Genomic DNA, 26,314 nt, shown 5'->3' with positions numbered 1-26,314 from the left:
ACTGGACTTTAAAATGTTGGACAAACATCCAATTGAAGCCCTACATGCAGAATGCTGTCGGGAAATCCAGAGAAATACACCAACTAATGCATGTAGGGCAGAACTGGACCTCTTTCCAGTGGTAATGGAAATACAGACAAGATCATCAAAATAGCGGCTACATATAAATTCAAGTCTCCATTTTAAATCACTTCAAACCCAAGAGCTGAGCCAGGAAACGAACCTTCTCAGTCAGCTGGTGTTGGACCTCACCAACCGAGCTGACACCAGCACTGCTTCAAAAGAAAGAATTCCAATAAACAAAATCATGAACCAACCAAAGGACTCATATTTACAACATGGGAAAAATAAAATAAAATCCCAAAGCCAACTAAACTGCTATCAGAGAATGTGAATTGTTTGATTATCTCTGTCAGAGACACGAAGCAGAGACAGATCCTGAACAAGTACAGAGTACAGAGTCAATGTGGAGGCTATATACAGGGGGTACCAGTACAGAGTCAATGTGGAGACTATATACAGGGGGTACCGGTACAGAGTCAATGTGGAGGCTATATACAGGGGGTACCGGTACAGAGTCAATGTGGAGGCTATATACAGGGGGTACCGGTACAGAGTCAATGTAGAGGCTATATACAGGGAGTACCGGTACAGAGTCAATGTGGAGGCTATATACAGGGTGTTACGGTACAGAGTCAATGTGGAGGCTATATACAGGGGGTACCGGTACAGAGTCAATGTGCGGGGGCACGGGATAGTAATGAGACTATATACAGGGGGTACCGGTACAGAGTCAATGTGCGGGGGTACAGGTTAGTAATGAGACTATATACAGGGTGTACCGGTACAGAGTCAATGTGGAGGCTATATACAGGGGGTACCGGTACCGAGTCAATGTGCGGGGGTACAGGTTAGTAATGAGACTATATACAGGGGGTACCGGTACAGAGTCAATGTGCTGGGGTGTCACGCCCTGATCTGTTTCACCTGTCTTTGTGATTGTCTCCACCCACCTCCATGTGTCTCCTGTTTTCCCCATTAGTCCCCAGTGTATTTATCCCTGTGTTTCCTGTCTCTCTGTGCCAGTTCATTTTGTTTTGCCAAGTCAACCAGCGTTTCTCCTGACTCTCATTTTTCCCAGTCTCTGTTTTCTCCAAGCCCTCCTGGTTTTGACCCCTGCCTGTCCTGATGCCGAATCCGCCTGCCTGACCACTCTGCCTGTCCTGACCTCGAGCCTGCCTATCCCCTGGTACTGTTTGGACTCTGACCTGGTTTATGAACTCTCGCCTGTACCAACCTGTCTTTTGCTTACCCCTTTTGGTATAATAAATATCGGAGCTCAACCATCTGCCTCCTGTGTCTGCATTTGGGTCTTGCCTTGTGCCCTTAGTTGAGGTAATTGAGGTACTATCTACGTACATGTAGGTAGAGTTATTAAAGTGACTATGCATAGATAATAACAGAGAGTAGCAGCAGCGTAAAAGAGGGAGGGGGGGGGCAATGCAAGTAATCTGGGTAGCCAATTGATTAGATGTTCAGTAGTCTTGTGGCTTGGGGGTAGAAGCTGTTTACAAGCCTCTTGGACCTAGACTGGCTCTTGCCGTGTGGTAGCAGAGAGAACAGTCTATGACTAAGGTGGCTGGAGTCTTTGCCAATTTTTTGGGTCTTCCTCTGACACCGCCTGGTATAGAGGTCCTGGATGGCAGGAAGCTTAGCCCCAGTGATGTACTGGGAGGTACGCACTACCCTTTGAAGTGCCTTGCGGTCGGAGCCCAAGCAATTCCCATACCAGGCAGAAACCAGTCAAGATGCTCTCGATAGTGCAGCTGTAGAACCTTTTGAGGATCTGAGGACCCATGCCAATCTTCAGTCTCCTGAGGGGGAATAGGTTTTGTTGTGCCCTCTTCACAATTGTCTTGGTGTGCTTGGACCATGTTAGTTTGTTGGTGATGTGGACACCAAGGAACTTGAAGCTCTCAAGCTGCTCCACTACAGCCCCATCGATGAGAATGGGGGTGTGCTTGGCCCTCATTTTTCCTAAAGTCCACAATCATCTCTTTTGTCTTGATCATGTTGAGGGAGAGGTTGTTGTCCTGGCACCACATGGCTGGGTCTGTAAGCTCCTCCCTATATACTGTCTCATCGTTATTGGTGATCAGGCCTACCACTGTTGTGTCGTTGACAAACTTAATGATGGTGTTGGAGTCATGCAGTCATGAGTGAACAGGGAGGACAGGGGGGGGCTGAGCACGCACCCCTGAGGGACCCCCGTGTTAAGGATCAGCATGGGGGATTTGGTGTTACCTACCCTTACCACCTGGGGGCGGCCCGTCAGGAAGTCCAGGATCCAGTTGCAGAGGGAGGTGTTTAGTCCCAGGGTCCTTAGCTTAGGGATGAGCTTTGAGGGCACTATGGTGTTGCAAGCTGAGCTGTAGCCAATGAATAGCATTCTCAAATAGGTGCTCCTTTTGTCCAGGTGTGAAAGGGCAGTGTGGAGTGCAATAGAGATTGCATCATCTGTGGATCTGTTGGGGCGGTATGCAAATTGGAGTCGGTCTAGGGTTTCTGGGATAATGGTGTTGATGTGGCCATGACCAGCCTTTCAAAGCCCATCATGGCTACAGACGTGAGTGCTACGGGTCAGTAGTCATTTAGGCAGGTTACCTTAGTGTTCTTGGGCACAGGGCCTATGGTGGTCTGCTTGAAACATGTCGGTATTACAGACTCAGACAGGGAGAGGTTGAAAATGTCAGTGAAGACACTTGCCAGTTGGTCAGCGCAGGTCCGGAGTACACGTCCTGGTAATCCGTCCAGCCCTGCGGCTTTGTGAATGTTGACCTGTTTAACCTCTCTTGGCTAGGGGGCAGTATTTTGACGTCCGGATGAAAAGCGTTCCCAAAGTAATCTGCCTGTTACTGCTACTGAGGCCCAGAAGCTAGGATAGGAAACACTCTAAAGTTTCTAAAACTGTTAAAATTATGTCTGTGAGTATAACAGAACTGGCGAAACCCCGAGGACAAAAAAAATAGCTAGAATTTGTCGTCTAAGTGGCCCCCACTTTCATGCGCGTGGAAGAAAGCGCGTTCTTTGGTATTTTTCTTCGGTGAAGACAATAACGATTCTCCGTCTTAAATTTGATCGTTTATTTATGTATTAGGGTAGCTAAGGTTTGATTATAAACGTTGTTTGACTTGTTTGGAAAAGTTTATTAGTAACGCTTGGGATTCATTTTGTATGTATTTTGATGGAGGGAAACTGGGTGGATTATTGACTGAAGCGCGCCAGCTAAACTGAGTTTTTATGGATATAAAGGAGGACATTATCGAACAAAATGACCATTTGTGATGTAACTGAGACCTTTTGGAGTGCCAACAGAAGAAGATCATCAAAGGTAAGGCATTTTTTATATCGCTATTTCTGACTTTTGTGTCGCCCCTGCCTGGTTGTAATATGTTTTTCATGTCCTCAGATAATCGCACGGTTTGCTTTCGCCGTAAAGCCTTTCGAAATCTGACACAGCAGCTGGATTAACAAGAAGTTAAACTTTATTTTGATGTATTACACTTGTGATTTTATGAAAGTTAAATATTTACAGTACTGTAGTTTGAATTTCGCGCTCTGCAATTTCATTGGATGTTGGCCAGGACGCTACCATCCCACCTGCCCATAAGAAATTAAAGGTCTTACTCACTTTGGCTGCGGAGAGCGTGATCACAAAGGCTTCCGGAAGAGCTGGTGCTCTCATGCATGTTTCAGTGTTACTTGCCTCGAAGCGAGCATAGAAGTAATTTAGCTCGTCTGGTACGCTCGTGTCACTGGGCAGCTCTCGGCTGTGATTCCCTTTATAGTCTGTAATAGCTTGCAAGCCCTGCCACATCCGACAAGCGTTGGAGCCAGTGTAGTATGATTCAATCTTAGTCCTGTATTGACCATTTGCCTGTTTGATGGTTCGTCAGAGGGCATAGCGGGATTTCTTGCGGGTTAGAGTCCCTCTCCTTGAAAGCGTCAGCTCTACCCTTGAGCTCAGTGCGGATATTGCCTGTAATCCATGGCTTCTGGTTTGGGTATGTACGTACAGTCACTGTGGGGATAATGTAATCGATGCACTTGTTGATGAAGCCAGTGACTGAAGTGGTGTACTCCTCAATGCCATCGGAGCAATCCTGGAACATATTCCAATCAGATTTAAATTTCCCCGTAGTAGCGCCGACTCTGAATGAGCACTTTCCTGTTGGCGGAATACAGCTCATTAAGTGCGGTCTTAGTGCATCGGTCTTTGGTGGTATGTAGACAGCTACGAAAAATACAGATGAAACTTAAATCAGTTTTACCAAATTTCTATCAGCATGTTAAATGTGCAAACAAAAATAACTCTAGACCACCTTTACTCCACACACAGAGATGTGTAGAAAGCTCTTCCTCGCCTTCCATTTGGCAAATCTGACCTCTGACCTCCTGATTCCTGATTACATTTGATTTGAAAACTTTTTTAATGTAGTGTTTACTGTAAAATTGTATTGTTTATTATCTACTTCACTTGCTTTGGCAATGTTAACATATGTTTCCCAAGCCAATACAGCCTTTACATTTAAATTGAATTGTGAGAGAGAGAGAGAGCTACCCCTTGGTGCTGGAGGAACAGAGACACACACACAAACACACAGCAGATTATAGATGTTGACAAATTACCCAGATTACGGTCTGCTAAGTATCCAGGCATTGGAACATCTGAGTGGTTGTATTGTCCCCGCAGAAACAGACACAAACACATACACACTGCGTCCTCGCAGGGATTAAAGTCATCTCAGAAATACTGCTCTGCTGCTAAACACAAAAAAAAGACAAAATTGTAGACCTCCACAAGTCTGGTTCATCCTTGGGAGCAATTTCCAAACGCCTGAAGGTACCACGTTCATCTGTACAAACAATAGTATGCAAGTATAAAACCATGGGACCACGCAGCCGTCATACCGCTCATGAAGGAGACGCGTTCTGTCTCCTAGAGATGAACGTACTTTGGTGCGAAAAGTGCAAATCAATCCCAGAACAACAGCAAAGGACCTTGTGAAGATACTGGAGGAAACAGGTACAAAAGTATCTATTTCCACAGTAAAACGAGTCCTATATTGACATAACTTTTCAGGGAAGTTAGAAACCAACATACACAGGCATTTAGGAAAGCTAAGGCTAGCTTTTTCAAACAGAAATTTGCATTCTGTAGCACAAACTCCCCAAAGTACTGGGACACTGTAAAGTCCATGGAGAATAAGAGCACCTCCTCCCAGCTGCCCACTGCACTGAGGCTAGGAAACACTGTCACCACCGATAACTCCAAGATAACCGATCATTTCAATAAGCATTTTTCTACGGCTGTCCATGCTTTCCACCTGGCCCACTCCTACCCCGCTCAACAGCTCAACATGCCCAAGCCTCCCCCATTTCTCCTTCACCCAAATCCAGATAGCTGATGTTCTGAAAAGAGCTGCAAAATCTGGACCCCTACAAATCAGCTGGGCTAGACAATCAATTGTTGCAACCCCTATTTACTAGCCTGTTCAACCTCTCTTCGTCTGAGATTCCCAAAGATTGGAAAGCTGCCGCAGTCATCCCCCTCTTCAAAGGGGGAGACACTCTAGACCCAAACTGTTACAGATCTACAGTTGAAGTCGGAAGTTTACATACACCTTAGCCAAATACATTTAAACTCAGTTTCTCACAATTCCTGACATTTAATCCTAGTAAAAATGGCCTGTTTTAGGTCAGTTAGTATCACCACTTTATTTTAAGAATGTGAAATGTCAGATTAATAGTAGAGAGAATTATTTATTTCAGCTTTTATTTCTTTCATCACATTCCCAGTGGGTCAGAAGTTTACATACACTCAATTAGTATTTGGTAACATTGCCTTTAAATTGTTTAACTTGGATCAAACGTTTTGGGGAAGCTTTCAAAGGCTTCCCACAATAAGTTGGATGAATTTTGGCCCATTCCTCCTGACAGAGCTGAATGTAAATGAGAACTTGTTCTCAACAGGCCCCATTTATACTCTCCTACCTGACTGACAAACAACTCAACCACAACAGACCATATTTACACCCTCCAGACTAACTGACAAACAACTCAACCACAACAGACCATATTTATACCCTCCAGACTAACTGACAAACAACTCAACCACAACAGACCATATTTATACCCTCCAGACTAACTGACAAACAACTCAACCACAACAGACCATATTTACACCCTCCAGACTAACTGACAAACAACTCAACCACAACAGACCCCATTTATACCCTCCAGACTAACTGACAAACAACTCAACCACAACAGACCATATTTATACCCTCCAGACTAACTGACAAACAAGTCAACCACAACAGACCCTATTTACACCCTCCAGACTAACTAACAAACAACTCAACCACAACAGACCATATTTATACCCTCCACACTAACTGACAAACAACTCAACCACAACAGACCATATTTATACCCTCCTACCTGACTGACAAACAACTCAACCACAACAGACCATATTTATACTCTCCTACCTGACTGACAAACAACTCAACCACAACAGACGATATTTATACCCTCCACACTAACTGACAAACAACTCAACCACAACAGACCATATTTATACCCTCCTACCTGACTGACAAACAACTCAACCACAACAGACCATATTTATACCCTCCTACCTGACTGACAAACAACTCAACCACAACAGACCCCATTTATACCCTCCAGACTAACTGACAAACAATTCAACCACAACAGACCCCATTTATACCCTCCAGACTAACTGACAAACAACTCAACCACAACAGACCATATTTATACCCTCCAGACTAACTGACAAACAACTCAACCACAACAGACCATATTTATACCCTCCAGACTAACTGACAAACAACTCAACCACAACAGACCATATTTATACCCTCCAGACTAACTGACAAACAACTCAACCACAACAGACCATATTTATACCCTCCAGACTAACTGACAAACAAGTCAACCACAACAGACCATATTTATACCCTCCAGACTAACTGACAAACAAGTCAACCACAACAGACCATATTTATACCCTCCAGACTAACTGACAAACAAGTCAACCACCACAAAGGCTAAATCTACTCATGTTTTGTAGACTTCAAGACAGCATTTGATTCAATTTGGATTTTTAAAAATAAACAAATAGAAAGTGGTATTGGAGGGAAAACATATGATGTTATTAAATCAATGTACACTAAAAATAAATGTGGAGTTTGTCACGCCCTGACCTTAGAGATCCTTTTTATGTCTCTATTTTGTTTTGGTGTGATTTGGGTGGGCATTCTTTGTTCTGTAATTCTAGGTTTTGTATTTCTTTGTTTCTGGCCGAGTGTGGTTCCCAATCAGAGGCAGCTGTCTATCGTTGTCTCTGATTGGGGATCATACTTAGGCTGCCCTTTTCCCTCTTTCTGTGTGGGATCTTGTTCTTTGTTTGTGTGCAGGGAGTTTTCACATCGAAGCTGTTCGGTCGTTGTTATTCTTTATTGTTTTGTCCTGTTTTAGTTTCACTTCGTGATTAAATTATGTGGAACTCTACGAACGCTGCGCCTTGGTCTCTTCCGACGACGACACCCGTTACAGGGTTAAAATTAACAACAAGCAAACAGACTTCTTCTCTCAGGGACGTGGAGTTAAACAGGGCTTTCTAAAATGTCCAGCACTATTTAACATCTACATTAACGAATTAACAACAAGCAAACAGACTTCTTCTCTCAGGGACGTGGAGTGAAACAGAGCTTTCCAAAACGTCTAACACTATTTAACATCTACATTAATAAATTGGCCAAAACATTAGAAGAATCTGTATCACCCTACACAACACTGAAATCAAGACACCTGGTCTCACCCTACACAACACTGAAATCAAGACACCTGGTATCACCCTACACAACACTGAAATCAAGACACCTGGCCTCACCCTACACAACACTGAAATCAAGACACCTGGTATCACCCTACACAACACTGAAATCAAGACACCTGGTCTCACCCTACACAACACTGAAATCAAGACACCTGGTTTCACCCTACACAACACTGAAATTAAGACACCTGGTCTCACCCTACACAACACTGAAATCAACACACCTGGTCTCACCCTACACAACACTGAAATCAAGACACCTGGTCTCACCCTACACAACACTGAAATCAAGACACCTGGTCTCACCCTACACAACACTGAAATCAACACACCTGGTCTCACCCTACACAACACTGAAATCAACACACCTGGTCTCACCCTACACAACACTGAAATCAAGACACCTGGTCTCACCCTACACAACACTGAAATCAAGACACCTGGTATCACCCTACACAACACTGACATCAACACACCTGGTCTCACCCTACACAACACTGACATCAAGACACCTGGTCTCACCCTACACAACACTGAAATCAAGACACCTGGTCTCACCCTACACAACACTGAAATCAACACACCTGGTCTCACCCTACACAACACTGAAATCAAGACACCTGGTCTCACCCTACACAACACTGAAATCAACACACCTGGTCTCACCCTACACAACACTGAAATCAAGACACCTGGTCTCACCCTACACAACACTGAAATCAAGACACCTGGTCTCACCCTACACAACACTGAAATCAAGACACCTGGTCTCACCCTACACAACACTGACATCAATTGTCTGGTCTCACCCTACACAACACTGAGGAGGGTCTGCTGTAGACAGATGACCTGGTGCTGCTGTCTCCCACTAAGGAGGGTCTGCCGTCTCCCACTAAGGAGGGTCTGCTGTAGACAGATGACCTGGTGCTGCTGTCTCCCACTAAGGAGGGTCTGCCGTCTCCCACTAAGGAGGGTCTGCTGTAGACAGATGACCTGGTGCTGCTGTCTCCCACTAAGGAGGGTCTGCTGTAGACAGATGACCTGGTGCTGCTGTCTCCCACTAAGGAGGGTCTGCCGTCTCCCACTAAGGAGGGTCTGCTGTAGACAGATGACCTGGTGCTGCTGTCTCCCACTAAGGAGGGTCTGCTGTAGACAGATGACCTGGTGCTGCTGTCTCCCACTAAGGAGGGTCTGCTGTCTCCCACTAAGGAGGGTCTGCTGTAGGCAGATGACCTGGTGCTGCTGTCTCCCTCTAAGGAGGGTCTGCTGTAGACAGATGACCTGGTGCTGCTGTCTCCCACTAAGGAGGGTCTGCTGTAGACAGATGACCTGGTGCTGCTGTCTCCCACTAAGGAGGGTCTGCTGTAGACAGATGACCTGGTGCTGCTGTCTCCCACTAAGGAGGGTCTGCTGTAGACAGATGACCTGGTGCTGCTGTCTCCCACTAAGGAGGGTCTGCTGTCTCCCACTAAGGAGGGTCTGCTGTCTCCCACTAAGGAGGGTCTGCTGTAGACAGATGACCTGGTGCTGCTGTCTCCCACTAAGGAGGGTCTGCTGTACGCAGGTGACCTGGTGCTGCTGTCTCCCACTAAGGAGGGTCTGCTGTCTCCCACTAAGGAGGGTCTGCTGTAGGTAGATGACCTGGTGCTGCTGTCTCCCACTAAGGAGGGTCTGCTGTAGGTAGATGACCTGGTGCTGCTGTCTCCCACTAAGGAGGGTCTGCTGTCTCCCACTAAGGAGGGTCTGCTGTCTCCCACTAAGGAGGGTCTGCTGTCTCCCACTAAGGAGGGTCTGCTGTCTCCCACTAAGGAGGGTCTGCTGTCTCCCACTAAGGAGGGTCTGCTGTAGACAGATGACCTGGTGCTGCTGTCTCCCACTAAGGAGGGTCTGCTGTAGACAGATGACCTGGTGCTGCTGTCTCCCACTAAGGAGGGTCTGCTGTAGGTAGATGACCTGGTGCTGCTGTCTCCCACTAAGGAGGGTCTGCTGTAGACAGATGACCTGGTGCTGCTGTCTCCCACTAAGGAGGGTCTGCTGTAGGTAGATGACCTGGTGCTGCTGTCTCCCACTAAGGAGGGTCTGCTGTAGACAGATGACCTGGTGCTGCTGTCTCCCACTAAGGAGGGTCTGCTGTAGACAGATGACCTGGTGCTGCTGTCTCCCTCTAAGGAGGGTCTGCTGTAGACAGATGACCTGGTGCTGCTGTCTCCCACTAAGGAGGGTCTGCTGTAGATAGATGACCTGGTGCTACTGTCTCCCACTAAGGAGGGTCTGCTGTAGACAGATGACCTGGTGCTGCTGTCTCCCACTAAGGAGGGTCTGCTGTCTCCCACTAAGGAGGGTCTGCTGTAGACAGATGACCTGGTGCTGCTGTCTCCCACTAAGGAGGGTCTGCTGTAGACAGATGACCTGGTGCTGCTGTCTCCCACTAAGGAGGGTCTGCTGTAGGTAGATGACCTGGTGCTGCTGTCTCCCACTAAGGAGGGGTTACAGATGACATGTAGTTTATGAAGGTTGAAGGTTCAAGCAGAATGGCTTGTCACTTTTAAATTCATCTAGTAAGCACAATATAATTCTCATCACTTATCTCACAGGCATATAGCAGGTATCCATACGGTAGTGTTCATAATGTAACGTCATCAACAGAGCAGGTATGTACAATGAGTGTACAAAACATTAGGAACACCTTTCTAATATTGAGTTGCATCCCCTTTTGTCCTCAGAATAGCCTCAATTAGTCAGGGTCTATGCCCACTGGGGAAGCTAAACACCCTTCAGGCCACTCTTGACAGGCTGGGCATAGACAATTCGACGAGGCATGGATTCTACAAGGTGTTGAAAGCGTTCCACAGGGATGCTGGCCCATGTTGACTCCATGGCTTCCCACAGTTGTGTCAAGTTGGCTGGATGTCCTTTGGGTGGTGGACCCATTCTTGATACACACTGGAAACTGTTGAGTCTGGAAAACCCAGCAGTGTTGCAGTTCTTGACACACTTAATACCAGTGTGCCTGGCACCTACTACCATACTCCGTTCAAAGGCACTTACATATTTTGTCTTTCCCGTTCACGCTCTGGATGGCACACATACAGAATCCATATCTTATTTGCCTGTCTCAGCCTCCAGTATTTATGCTGCAGTAGTTTATGTGTCGGGGGGCTAGGGTCAGTCTGGTATATCTGGAGTACTTCTCCTGTCTTATCCGGTGTCCTGTGTGAATTTAAGTATGATCTCTCTAATTCTCTCTTTCTCTCTTTCTTTCTCTCTCTCTGAGGACCTGAGCCCTAGGACCATGCCTCAGGACTACCTGGCGTGATGACTCCTTGTTGTCCCCAGTCCACCTGGCCGTGCTGCTTCTCCAGTTTCAACTGTTCTGCCTGCGGCTATGGAACCCTGACCTGTTCACCGGACGTGCTACCTGTCCCAGACCTGCTGTTTTCAACTCTCTAGAGACAGCAGGAGCAGTAGAGATACTCTTAATGATCGGCTATGAAAAGCCAACTGACATTTACTCCTGAGGTGCTGACTTGTTGCACCCTCGACGACTACTGTGATCATTATTATTTGACCCTGCTGGTCATCTATGAACATTTGAACATCTTGGCCATGTTCTGTTATAATCTCCACCCGGCACAGCCAGAAGAGGACTGGCCACCCCTCATAGCCTGGTTCCTCTCTAGGTTTCTTCCTAGGTTTTGGCCTTTCTAGGGAGTTTTCCCTAGCCACCGTGCTTCTACACCTGCATTGCTTGCTGTTTGGGGTTTAATGCTGGGTTTCTGTACAGCACTTTGATATATCAGCTGATGTAAGAAGGGCTTTATAAATACATTTGATTTGATTTGATTTGTCTCAAGGCTTAAAAATCCTTCTTTAACCTGTCTCCTCCCCTTCATCTACACTGATTGAAGTGGATTTAACAGGTGACATCAATAAGGGATCATAGCTTTCACCTGGATTCACCTGGTCAGTCTATGTCATGGAAAGAGCAGGTGCCCCTAATGTTTTGTACACTCAGTGTATACCAGCTCTTTGCATAGTAGAGAACAATTGAAACAGGCATTACATTCATATTTTTTAAAAATAAGACATTTAAAACAAGAAATTCCCAACTAGCTCTCACAGTCTCACGTCAAAATCAGATGTTCATCCATGTTTCTCGAACGTCAAATTTCGAAGGGTTTAAGGTTAGCCATTAACTCTGAATGGTTGAGGTAAGGGTTTAAGGTTCGCCATTAACTCTGAATGGTTGAGGTAAGGGTTTAAGGTTAGCCATTAACTCTGAATGGTTGAGGTAAGGGTTTAAGGTTAGCCATTAACTCTGAATGGTTGAGGTAAGGGTTTAAGGTTAGCCATTAACTCTGAATGGTTGAGGTAAGGGTTTAAGGTCAGCCATTAACTCTGAATGGTTGAGGTAAGGGTTTAAGGTTAGCCATTAACTCTGAATGGTTGAGGTAAGGGTTTAAGGTTAGCCATTAACTCTGAATGGTTGAGGTAAGGGTTTAAGGTTAGCCATTAACTCTGAATGGTTGAGGTAAGGGTTTAAGGTTGGCCATTAACTCTGAATGGTTGAGGTAAGGGTTTAAGGTTAGCCATTAACTCTGAATGGTTGAGGTAAGGGTTTAAGGTTAGCCATTAACTCTGAATGGTTGAGGTAAGGGTTTAAGGTTGGCCATTAACTCTGAATGGTTGAGGTAAGGGTTTAAGGTTAGCCATTAACTCTGAATGGTTGAGGTAAGGGTTTAAGGTTAGCCATTAACTCTGAATGGTTGAGGTAAGGGTTTAAGGTTAGCCATTAACTCTGAATGGTTGAGGTAAGGGTTTAAGGTTAGCCATTAACTCTGAATGGTTGAGGTAAGGGTTTAAGGTTAGCCATTAACTCTGAATGGTTGAGGTAAGGGTTTAAGGTTGGCCATTAACTCTGAATGGTTGAGGTAAGGGTTTAAGGTTAGCCATTAACTCTGAATGGTTGAGGTAAGGGTTTAAGGTTAGCCATTAACTCTGAATGGTTGAGGTAAGGGTTTAAGGTTGGCCATTAACTCTGAATGGTTGAGGTAAGGGTTTAAGGTTAGCCATTAACTCTGAATGGTTGAGGTAAGGGTTTAAGGTTAGCCATTAACTCTGAATGGTTGAGGTAAGGGTTAAGGTTTACAATAGGCTTAAAACAAACATCTCAAAAAACGATTTCCCATTGCTGGATTTGAACTTGGAACCTATGAAAATCCGAGGTATTAACTCTGATTGGTTAAGGTAAGGGTTACGGTTTCTCCAAAACAACTTCCTGGATTTTAACCTTTAACCTAGGGCAGGTATTCTCAAACTGGGGTGTACCCCCAGGGGTATGCGCAATGGTGTCGGGGGTACGCCAAATAAAAATGTGATTCACATTTTATAAAGTAATAAATAAATAAAAATATTTTAATAAAAAAAAAAAAAAATCCTACACATTTGGGTGATGTTTTTTCTCGACTGAATGACCTGAATCTAGGATTTACAGGGACTCTCCGCAACTATATTCAACGTGCGGGACAAAATTGAGGCTATGATTAAGTTGGTTAAGCTATGAGAAGTTGGAGCTCTTCTCTGTCTGCATTAACAAGGACAACACACAGGTCTTTCCATCACTGTATGATTTATTTTGTTGTTGTGTGCAAATGAACTCAAGCTTACGGACAATGTGATATAGCGAAGCTCCTGACTGAGATGGGTGAGCAATTATGCAGCTACTTTCCTGAAACGGATGACACAAACAACTGGATTTCCCTTTCATGCCCTGCCTCCAGTCCACTTACCGATATCTGAACAAGAGAGCCTCGTTGAAATTGCAACTAGTGGTTTTGGTGAAAAATGAATTTAATCAGAAGCCACTTTCAGATTTCTGGATTGGGCTGCACTCAGAGTATTCTGCCTTGGCAAATCGCGCTTTTAAGACACTGATGCCCTTTGCAACCACGTACCTATGTGAGAGGATTCCCAGCCCTCACTAGCATGAAAACTAAATGCAGGCACCAGACTGTGTGTGTGAAATGATTTAAGACTGAGACTCTCTCCAATACAACCCAACATTGCAGAGTTATGTGCGTCCTTTCAAGCGCACCCTTCTCATTAACCATTTTTTTGCCATTAAAAAAAATAAAAATAAACTTGATTAACCTGTAGTGAGTTATTCACAATTTTCGATGAACAAATACGCTTTTATATGTAAGATGGTTAAATAAAGAGCAATATTATTGATTATTATTATATTTTGTGCCCTCTTTGTCACTTCGCACGAAGCGGGTTGTGACATAAACTCACACTCATTCTTATGTTTAATAAATGCATCGTATAGTGTGTGTGTGGCAGGCTTACAATGATGGCAAAAAACAACATTAGAGAGTGTGCTGACCCTGGTGCTAGAGGGGAACGCAGCTGGAGGGTTTGAAGGGGTACGGGACTATAAAAAGTTTGGGAACCACTATGTGTGTGTGGTAAAACGATTAGGCACATTCGCCATACATTTTGCGAAACGGAAACCAATTTAAAGCTAGCAACACACCTCTAGTGGCCAATTTCCCGAGGTCCTCTGACATTGATGGATTTTTTAAATTTAACTAGACAAGTCTAAGAACAATTTCCTACAATGACGGCATACCGGCAAGCAGTGAGTTAACTGCCTTGTTTAGGGGCAGAACGACAGATTTTTACCTTGTCAGCTCGGGGATTCGATCCAGCAACCTTTAGGTTACTGGCCCCAACCTCTAGGCTACCTGCCGCCCCTGGACGCCGACTTGTATCACGAGTGACCTGACTGTAAATTCCAAGGTAACATATTTCTTAATAATTCACTAGGTGTCTATTGTTCAAAGTCCTGCAGTAACCTCCTTTTCAGTCGAGAACAGAGAACAGCTAGTGAACACTAGGTTACAGGCACTGAACAGTAAACTACAGTAGACTACATGGCATTAGAGCGGCTAGAAGAAGCATGCCTTCTGTAGAGAATAATTGTTCAATTGTGCAGACAGGCAGTTCTAGCCTAGGAATGGGCACACCGCGACAAAATTAGTTATACGAGCTCTTACCATTGCCGTCTTCATTTTGCAGCACCTTGCCGTCTTATTTCCCGCTGTCTGCACGTGTAGCTCCACTTTTCCTCATGGTATAAATCAGTTTAATATATACCGGCGGAATAATATCTTCTCCCCTTCTCGCATCCCATCACCGTCAACCCGTCATTATCGGTATGGTGCTGTGTTGTGTGTGCGGATGAGTCTTCTTGTGTTTCTAGCTGCTCCTGTGTGTGTGTGTCAGTCACATCACCTTCTGCCCGTGTAGAAATGGACTGAAAGCCAAGTGCCGCGGTTCATAGCTTACGGGACAGATGTTGCCTGTTGGGAGTACCGCGTGGTCTTAAAGTTGACCAGGTTCAGGTCTGAGGTAGAAAGCAAGCGACGAAATGTATCTGTAATCAATAGGGATGGCGGAATACAGTGCAGAGCCACCGTAACCACAGTAACCACACAGACATATTTCGGTTTGTTTTGATCCGTCAATGGCACTGTCCACGACATTGGTGCTGAATCCGCGGCCGATCTGCGCTAACCACTGGGCTGTCTGTGGTTCCGAATCTAATTCGGGTCCGTTTTCTGAGTTCGGCACTCTCTCTGAACTGACGGACCATCTGTCAGTTCACGCTGGTTGCGCTGCTGTCCAAGGTGATGAGTTGGTGTCGGCTGCGTAGACTATTATCACTAATGACAGGTCAGCTACTGAAGTAACCTGTCTCACGGCCCGGTATACATATGATCTTATCCCAATTAATAACTGTTAGTATCTGAACATTGTTGCTGACTTCATATTTTTACTGTATTTATCCATATGGGACAGGTGAATTACAATAGAATATATCATAGTGTTACTGTATATATCTATATATGACAGGTACTACAATAGATATAATATATCATAGTTTTACTGTAAATATATATATGGGACAGGTGAATTACAATAGATAGACTATATCATAGTGTTACTGTATATATCTATATATGATAGGTGAATTACAATAGATATAATATATCATAGTGTTACTGTATATATCTATATGGGACAGGTGATTTACAATAGATAGAATATATCATAGTGTTACTGTATATATCTATGTATGACAGGTGAATTACAATAGATATAATATATCATAGTTTTACTGTATATATCTATATGAGGCAGGTACTGCAATTGATAAAATATATCATCGTTTTACTGCATATATCTATATGAGGCAGGTACTGCAATTGATAAAATATATCATCGTTGTACTGTATATATCTATATGAGGCAGGTACTGTAATTGCTAGAATATATCATCGTTTTACTGTATGTATTGTAGCAGGCTCAAGGGTGTGGGGGTTTCCACTTCCCCAAGTTCAACAACCAAACACGCACAGGGAGCAATATAATATATTATATCTCTTGCAGTACCTGCCTCATATAGATATATACAGTAAAACGATGATATATTATATCTCTTGCAGTACCTGCCTCATATAGATATATACAGTAAAACTATATATTATATATATTGTAGTACCTGCCTCATATAGATATATACAGTAAAACGATGATATATTATATCTCTTGCAGTACCTGCCTCATATAGATATATACAGTAAAACTATATATTATATATATTGTAGTACCTGCCTCATATAGATATATACAGTAAAACGATGATATATTATATCTCTTGCAGTACCTGCCTCATATAGATATATGCAGTAAAACTATATATTATATATATTGTAGTACCTGTCTCATATAGATATATACAGTAAAACTATATATTATATATATTGTAGTACCTGCCTCATATAGATATATGCAGTAAAACTATATATTATATATATTGTAGTACCTGTCTCATATAGATATATACAGTAAAACTATATATTATATATATTGTAGTACCTGTCTCATATAGATATATACAGTAAAACTATATATTATATATATTGTAGTACCTGCCTCATATAGATATATGCAGTAAAGCACAGGGAGCAATATAATATATTATATCTCTTGCAGTACCTGCCTCATATAGATATATACAGTAAAGCACAGGGAGCAATATAACATTTACATTTACATTTAAGTCATTTAGCAGACGCTCTTATCCAGAGCGACTTACAAATTGGTGCATTCACCTTATGACATCCAGTGGAACAGCCACTTTACAATAGTGCATCTAAATCTTTTAAGGGGGGGGGGGGGGGTGAGAAGGAATACTTTATCCTATCCTAGGTATTCCTTAAAGAGGTGGGGTTTCAGGTGTCTCCGGAAGGTGGTGATTGACTCCGCTGTCCTGGCGTCGTGAGGGAGTTTGTTCCACCATTGGGGGGCCAGAGCAGCGAACAGTTTTGACTGGGCTGAGCGGGAACTGTACTTCCTCAGTGGTAGGGAGGCGAGCAGGCCAGAGGTGGATGAACGCAGTGCCCTTGTTTGGGTGTAGGGCCTGATCAGAGCCTGGAGGTACTGAGGTGCCGTTCCCCTCACAGCTCCGTAGGCAAGCACCATGGTCTTGTAGCGGATGCGAGCTTCAACTGGAAGCCAGTGGAGAGAGCGGAGGAGCGGGGTGACATGAGAGAACTTGGGAAGGTTGAACACCAGACGGGCTGCGGCGTTCTGGATGAGTTGTAGGGGTTTAATGGCACAGGCAGGGAGCCCAGCCAACAGCGAGTTGCAGTAATCCAGACGGGAGATGACAAGTGCCTGGATTAGGACCTGCGCCGCTTCCTGTGTGAGGCAGGGTCGTACTCTGCGGATGTTGTAGAGCATGAACCTACAGGAACGGGCCACCGCCTTGATGTTAGTTGAGAACGACAGGGTGTTGTCCAGGATCACGCCAAGGTTCTTAGCGCTCTGGGAGGAGGACACAATGGAGTTGTCAACCGTGATGGCGAGATCATGGAACGGGCAGTCCTTCCCCGGGAGGAAGAGCAGCTCCGTCTTGCCGAGGTTCAGCTTGAGGTGGTGATCCGTCATCCACACTGATATGTCTGCCAGACATGCAGAGATGCGATTCGCCACCTGGTCATCAGAAGGGGGAAAGGAGAAGATTAGTTGTGTGTCGTCTGCATAGCAATGATAGGAGAGACCATGTGAGGTTATGACAGAGCCAAGTGACTTGGTGTATAGCGAGAATAGGAGAGGGCCTAGAACAGAGCCCTGGGGGACACCAGTGGTGAGAGCACGTGGTGAGGAGACAGATTCTCGCCACGCCACCTGGTAGGAGCGACCTGTCAGGTAGGACACAATCCAAGCGTGGGCCGCGCCGGAGATGCCCAACTCGGAGAGGGTGGAGAGGAGGATCTGATGGTTCACAGTATCGAAGGCAGCCGATAGGTCTAGAAGGATGAGAGCAGAGGAGAGAGAGTTAGCTTTAGCAGTGCGGAGCGCCTCCGTGATACAGAGAAGAGCAGTCTCAGTTGAATGACTAGTCTTGAAACCTGACTGATTTGGATCAAGAAGGTCATTCTGAGAGAGGTAGCGGGAGAGCTGGCCAAGGACGGCACGTTCAAGAGTTTTGGAGAGAAAAGAAAGAAGGGATACTGGTCTGTAGTTGTTGACATCGGAGGGATCGAGTGTAGGTTTTTTCAGAAGGGGTGCAACTCTCGCTCTCTTGAAGACGGAAGGGACGTAGCCAGCGGTCAGGGATGAGTTGATGAGCGAGGTGAGGTAAGGGAGAAGGTCTCCGGAAATGGTCTGGAGAAGAGAGGAGGGGATAGGGTCAAGCGGGCAGGTTGTTGGGCGGCCGGCCGTCACAAGACGCGAGATTTCATCTGGAGAGAGAGGGGAGAAAGAGGTCAGAGCACAGGGTAGGGCAGTGTGAGCAGAACCAGCGGTGTCGTTTGACTTAGCAAACGAGGATCGGATGTCGTCGACCTTCTTTTCAAAATGGTTGATGAAGTCATCTGCAGAGAGGGAGGAGGGGGGGGAGGGGGAGGAGGATTCAGGAGGGAGGAGAAGGTGGCAAAGAGCTTCCTAGGGTTAGAGGCAGATGCTTGGAATTTAGAGTGGTAGAAAGTGGCTTTAGCAGCAGAGACAGAAGAGGAAAATGTAGAGAGGAGGGAGTGAAAGGATGCCAGGTCCGCAGGGAGGCGAGTTTTCCTCCATTTCCGCTCGGCTGCCCGGAGCCCTGTTCTGTGAGCTCGCAATGAGTCGTCGAGCCACGGAGCGGGAGGGGAGGACCGAGCCGGCCTGGAGGATAGGGGACATAGAGAGTCAAAGGATGCAGAAAGGGAGGAGAGGAGGGTTGAGGAGGCAGAATCAGGAGATAGGTTGGAGAAGGTTTGAGCAGAGGGAAGAGATGATAGGATGGAAGAGGAGAGGGTAGCGGGGGAGAGAGAGCGAAGGTTGGGACGGCGCGATACCATCCGAGTAGGGGCAGTGTGGGAAGTGTTGGATGAGAGCGAGAGGGAAAAGGATACAAGGTAGTGGTCGGAGACTTGGAGGGGAGTTGCAATGAGGTTAGCGGAAGAACAGCATCTAGTAAAGATGAGGTCGAGCGTATTGCCTGCCTTGTGAGTAGGGGGGGAAGGTGAGAGGGTGAGGTCAAAAGAGGAGAGGAGTGGAAAGAAGGAGGCAGAGAGGAATGAGTCAAAGGTAGGCGTGGGGAGGTTAAAGTCGCCCAGAACTGTGAGAGGTGAGCCGTCTTCAGGAAAGGAGCTTATCAAGGCATCAAGCTCATTGATGAACTCTCCGAGGGAACCTGGAGGGCGATAAATGATAAGGATGTTAAGCTTGAAAGGGCTGGTAACTGTGACAGCATGGAATTCAAAGGAGGCGATAGACAGATGGGTAAGGGGAGAAAGAGAGAATGACCACTTGGGAGAGATGAGGATCCCGGTGCCACCACCTCGCTGACCAGAAGCTCTCGGGGTGTGCGAGAACACGTGGGCGGACGAAGAGAGAGCAGTAGGAGTAGCAGTGTTATCTGTGGTGATCCATGTTTCCGTCAGTGCCAAGAAGTCGAGGGACTGGAGGGAGGCATAGGCTGAGATGAACTCTGCCTTGTTGGCCGCAGATCGGCAGTTCCAGAGGCTACCGGAGACCTGGAACTCCACGTGGGTCGTGCGCGCTGGGACCACCAGATTAGGGTGGCCGCGGCCACGCGGTGTGGAGCGTTTGTATGGTCTGTGCAGAGAGGAGAGAACAGGGATAGACAGACACATAGTTGACAGGCTACAGAAGAGACTACGCTAATGCAAAGGAGATTGGAATGACAAGTGGACTACGCGTCTCGAATGTTCAGAAAGTTAAGCTTACGTAGCAAGAATCTTATTGACTAAAATGATTAAGATGATACAGTACTGCTGAAGTAGGCTAGCTGGCAGTGGCTGCGTTGTTGACTTTGTAGGCTAGCTGGCAGTGGCTGCGTTGTTGACACTACACTAGTCAAGTCGTTCCGTTGAGTGTAATAGTTTCTACAGTGCTGCTATTCGGGGGCTAGCTGGCTAGCTAGCAGTGTTGATTACGTTACGTTGCGTTAAAAGAACGACAATAGCTGGCTAGCTAACCTAGAAAATCGCTCTAGACTACACAATTATCTTTGATGCAAAGACGGCTATGTAGCTAGCTATGTAGCTAGCTACGATCAAACAAATCAAACCGTTGTACTGTAATGAAATGAAATGAAAATGTGATACTACCTGTGGAGCGAAGCGGAGTGCGACCGGGTTGTTGAGTGCGGAAGTTCTATTCGGTAGACGTTGGCTAGCTGTTGGCTAGCTAGCAGTGTCTCCTACGTTAAGGACGACAAATAGCTGGCTAGCTAACCTCGGTAAATTAAGATAATCACTCTAAAACTACACACTCTAAACTACACAATTATCTTGGATACGAAGACAGCAAAGACAACTATGTAGCTAGCTAACACTACACTAATCAAGTCGTTCAGTTGAGTGTAATAGTTGCTACAGTGCTGCTATTCGGTAGACGGTGGACGTTTGCTAGCTGGCTAGCTGCTGGGCAGATAGCAGTGTAGACTGCGTTAGGACGACGAAATACGATAATTACGCAATTATCTTTGATACAAAGACGGCTATGTAGCTAGCTAAGAAGAAATTGCTAAGATTAGACAAATCAAACCGTTGTACTATAATGAAATGTAATGAAAAGTAATGAAAAGTTATACTACCTGCGGACCAAAGTGCGAATGCGACCGCACGCTCCAACCCGGAAGTGACACATAATATATTATAATTATAATATATAATATATTATATCTCTTGCAGTACCTGCCTCATATAGATATATACAGTAAAACTATATATTATATATAGTAGTACCTGTCTCATATAGATATATGCAGTAAAACGATGATATATTATATCTCTTGCAGTACCTGCCTCATATAGATATATACAGTAACACTATAATATATTATATCTCTTGCAGTTCCTGCCTCATATAGATATATACAGTAAAACGATGATATATTATATCTCTTGTAGTACCTGCCTCATATAGATATATACAGTAAAACGATGATATATTATATCTCTTGCAGTACCTGCCTCATATAGATATATACAGTAAAACGATGATATATTATATCTCTTGCAGTACCTGCCTCATATAGATATATACAGTAAAACGATGATATATTATATCTATTGTAGTACCTGCCTCATATAGATATATACAGTAAAACGATGATATATTATATCTCTTGCAGTACCTGCCTCATATAGATATATACAGTAAAACGATGATATATTATATCTCTTGCAGTACCTGCCTCATATAGATATATACAGTAAAACGATGATATATTATATCTCTTGCAGTACCTGCCTCATATAGATATATACAGTAAAACGATGATATATTATATCTCTTGCAGTACCTGCCTCATATAGATATATACAGTAACACTATAATATATTATATCTCTTGCAGTACCTGCCTCATATAGATATATACAGTAAAACGATGATATATTATATCTATTGTAGTACCTGCCTCATATAGATATATGCAGTAACACTATAATATATTATATCTCTTGCAGTACCTGCCTCATATAGATATATGCAGTAAAGCACAGGGAGCACAACTGGAATGCAAATGGAGAATTGATTAGGGATATTTGTTGGGAAATGAGGGGCTCCAGCAACCAGTTCACAACAGGTAATCGTACTGATAGTTCTCCCGCTTCTCACACTGTCAATAACAGGCGTTTCCCCCTCGGTCCTCTCCTGTGCAGCCCACTTCCTCTTCTATCCCCAAGCACTCAACGGCTTAATGATCCACCGGTTTGCCTCATGGTGGCAGGACGTCCATATAAGGATCGGAGGTGGAGCCAGCGGGCTGCAAGATATATTCCTTTAATCACCGCTCCACTCACCTTTCCCTGCCGTCTACTATACACCCCCCCCCCCCCCCACACACCCTCAGCTCCGACCGGGAGGGAAGGGCAGTCCAGCTTCCTAGAGCATCCCTCCTGGAGAAGGCATTGGCATTTCCATGGGCTGCACCTGATCTGTGGACGACAGAGGAAGCAAAGGGCTGTAAGGATAGGAACTAGCGGGTGACCCGGGCGTTACTGTCCTTATTCCGTGACATCCAAACCAGTGGTGCATGGTCTGTCACGAGGGTGAAGTGCCGTCCCAATAACTCATATTTCAGCGTCTCCAGCGCCCACTTGATCGCAAGACATTCTTTCTCCACAGTGGAATGTCTTGGTTCCCGTGGCAACCGCTTCCGGCTAATGTCCACGACTGGGTGTTCCTCACCTCCTTGTAGCTGTGATAGGACGGCACCCAACCCTGTTTTGGACGCATCGGTCTGTACCACCAGTGGTTTGAAGAAGTCCGGGGTCACCAGCACGGGTCCAAAACACAGGACTCCCTTTAGGTCCTGGAAGGCTTTCTCCGTCTCCTCGGTCCACGTCACCAGACAGGGCAGACGGCTCCTGGTCAGATCTGTCAAGGGGGCTGGCTAGGGAGGCAAAGTGGGGGATAAGTCTCCGGTAGTAACTAGTCAACCCCACAAACGTGCCTGCTTCTTGGTGAGGGGGCGGAGCCAGTCCTAAATCGTCTCCACTTTTCTTCACCTGGGGTTTTACACATCCCCTACTGGTGGTGTACCCCAGGTACTCAGCCTCCCGCAGGCTGAACCGACATTTCCTTGGGTTAGCTGTTAGCCCCGCCCCCCGTAAGGCCTGCACTATTGCGCTCACCTGGTTTAGATGGCTCTCCGACTCCCATGGATTACAATATCATCGAGGTAGACAGACGCAATGGGGGCGGAGAACCCATCAATCACTGGAAGGTGGTCTGGGCTCCGTGCAGCTTCCTGTAGTGGAACAGCCCGTCAGCGGTGGTGAAAGCAGTTTTCTCCCGTGCCTCGGGAGCTAAGGGCACCTGCCAATAACCCTTCGTCAGGTTGAGCGTGCTGATAAATCAGGCGGTCCCTAGCCGTTCTATTAGTTCATCAATTCGAGGCATGGGGTAGGCGTCGAACTTCCAGATTTAATTTAACTTTCTAAAATCATTACAGAAGTGAATGGTGCCGTCTGGTTTCGTCACCAACACTATGGGGCTGCACCACTCACTATTCGACTCTTCGATGATTCCAGCTTCCCACATCGTTTTTACATCGGTCCTGACGGCCTTTCTCCTTGCTTCTAGTATGCGGTAGGGTCTCAACTTCATCCTTTTCCCGGGTTCGGTGATGATGCCGTGCTGTACCAGATCGGGGTGTCCCGGTTCACTTGAGAACACGTCCTGGTTCCGGCCGACCAACTCAGTCAGCTCCTCCCCCAGTGGCACCTCCGGCGGCTTGGTCACTGTGGTAGCCTTCTTCGGTGGAATAGAGTACATCACAAGGCATTCCATTTCTTTAACAAATTCACATGGTAAATCTGGGTCAGATGCCCAGCTGTGACCCTATAAGTAAATTCACCCACTTTCTCAAGGACTTCATATGGCCCGTTCCATCGGGCCAAAAACGTACATTCTGAGGTGGGGACCAACACCAACACTTTGTCTCTGTGAATGGTTTGTCCTCTGACAAATCAACTGTACATTTCGGTGTTCCTCAAGGTTCCGTTTTAGGACCACTATTGTTTTCACTATATATTTTACCTCTTGGGGATGTCATTCGAAAACATAATGTTAACTTTCACTGCTATGCGGATGACACACAGCTGTACATTTCAATGAAACACGGTGAAGCCCCAAAATTGCCCTCGCTAGAAGCCTTTGTTTCAGACATAAGGAAGTGGATGGCTGAAAACGTTCTACTTTTAAACTCGGACAAAACAAAGATGCTTGTTCTAGGTCCCAAGAAACAAAGAGATATTCTGTTAAATCTGACAATTAATCTTGATGGTTGTAAAGTCGTCTCAAATAAAACTGTGAAGGACCTCGGCGTTACTCTGGACCCTAATCTCTCTTTTGACGAACATATCAAGACTGTTTCAAGGACAGCTTTTTTCCATCTACGTAACATTGCAAAAATCAGAAATTTTCTGTCCAAAAATGATGCAGAAAAATTAATCCATGCATTTGTTACTTCTAGGTTAGACTACTGCAATGCTCTACTTTCCGGCTACCCGGATAAAGCACTAAATAAACTTCAGTTAGTGCTAAATACGGCTGCTAGAATCCTGACTAGAACCAAGAAATTTGATCATATTACTCCAGTGCTAGCTTCCCTACACTGGCTTCCTGTTAAGGCAAGGGCTGATTTCAAAGTTTTACTGTTAACCTATAAAGCGTTACATGGGCTTGCTCCTACCTATCTTTCCGAGTTGGTCCTAGTGTACATACCTACACGTACGCTACGGTCACAAGACGCAGGCCTCCTAATTGTCCCTAGAATTTCTAAGCAAACAGCTGGAGGCAGGGCTTTCTCCTATAGATCTCCATTTTTATGGAATAGTCTGCCTACCCATGTGAGAGACGCAGACTCGGTCTCAACCTTTAAGTCTTTACTGAAGACTTATCTCTTCAGTAGGTCATATGATTGAGTGTAGTCTGGCCCAGGAGTGTGAAGGTGAACGGAAAGGCTCTGGAGCAATGAACCGCCCTTGCTGTCTCTGCCTGGCCGGTTCCCCTCTCTCCACTGGGATTCTCTGCCTCTAACCCTATTACAGGGGCTGAGTCACTGGCTTACTGGTGCTCTTTCATGCCGTCCCTAGGAGGGGTGTGTCACTTGAGTGGGTTGAGTTACTGACGTGATCTTCCTGTCTGGGTTGGCGCCCCCCCTTGGTTTGTGCTGTGGTGGAGATCTTTGTGGGCTATACTCGGCCTTGTCTCAGGATGGTAAGTTGGTGGTTGAAGATATCCCTCTTGTGGTGTGGGGGCTGTGCTTTGGCAAAGTGGGTGGGGTTATATCCTTCCTGTTTGGCCCTGTCCGGGGGTATAATCGGATGGAGCCACAGTGTCTCCTGACCCCTCCTGTCTCAGCCTCCAGTATTTATGCTGCAGTAGTTTATGTGTCGGGGGGCTAGGGTCAGTTGGTTATATCTGGAGTACTTCTCCTGTCTTATCCAGTGTCCTGTGTGAATTTAAGTATGCTCTCTCTAATTCTCTCCTCTCTTTCTTTCTTTCTCTCTCGGAGGACCTGAGCCCTAGGACCATGCCTCAGGACTACCGGGGAGGTGGAGCGCTGTGGCATCATTCGCCCAATCATGGAATCTTTGTGCCCTGCTAACCATACCGGCGCATGATTTTCTCTTTCAGCCGCTCGTAATGCGTCGCCTGGTCAGCCATCAGATCCTGATATGTCTTCTGTTACTCATGGGGCCAAATCTCCCGCCATCCTCGTCTCAGCTTCTGTCAGTTTCAGTTTGAATTTTATGTTCCTTTTGATGGCACTTCTTGCCATGTCTCTCAGGTCGTTCATAGCTTTGTAGAAGTTACCTGTGGTGTTGATGTTTAGGCCAAGGTATGTATAGTTTTTTTGTGTGCTCTAAGGCAACGGTTTTCTAGATGGAATTTGTCAGTCGAGGCCTTCATTCTCTTCAAAGAGGATGTTATTTAACCACATAAACTAAGTCCAACTATCTCAAAGAGAATCAAGAAGGATTTTCTATGATCCAAAAACCTGTACAGTGGGTTCTGGGAGTCTTTAATAGTTGATTTTAAGATTTGTATCTGTTTTTGCTGTTTGTTCTTTGTTCTTTGTTATAGAGCCAAACATATTGGAGAAGTGGTTTATCCATTCATCGCCATTTGGATAGATAACTCTTCGTGTTGTTGTTTGTTTAGAGTTTTCCAATTTTCCCAGAAGTGGTTAGATTCTATGGATTCTTCAATTACATTGAGCTGATTTCTGACGTGCTGTTCCTTCTTTTTCCGTAGTGTATTTCTGTATTGTTTTAGTGATTCACCATAGTGAAGG

At 45.4% G+C, this 26,314-nt stretch overlaps 1 protein-coding gene across 1 annotated transcript in view; it reads right to left on the bottom strand.

Moving 5' to 3' along the window:
* Positions 1-15,413, bottom strand: part of LOC139560188 (alpha-N-acetylgalactosaminide alpha-2,6-sialyltransferase 5-like) — a 184,023-nt gene extending 168,610 nt beyond the window's left edge. Inside the window, exon 1 of the mRNA XM_071376737.1 lies at positions 14,986-15,413. Within this exon, the coding sequence (XP_071232838.1) occupies positions 14,986-15,000 (15 nt within the window). The 5' untranslated portion in view covers positions 15,001-15,413. The remainder of the gene's footprint in view (positions 1-14,985) is intronic.
* Positions 15,414-26,314: the final 10,901 nt, after the last annotated feature.

The sequence above is a fragment of the Salvelinus alpinus genome, chromosome 30, assembly GCF_045679555.1.
Source record: "Salvelinus alpinus chromosome 30, SLU_Salpinus.1, whole genome shotgun sequence".
Taxonomy (NCBI): domain Eukaryota; kingdom Metazoa; phylum Chordata; class Actinopteri; order Salmoniformes; family Salmonidae; genus Salvelinus; species Salvelinus alpinus.
Note: the sequence above shows the minus strand (reverse complement) of the source record. Positions and strands in the feature narration are given on the sequence as shown.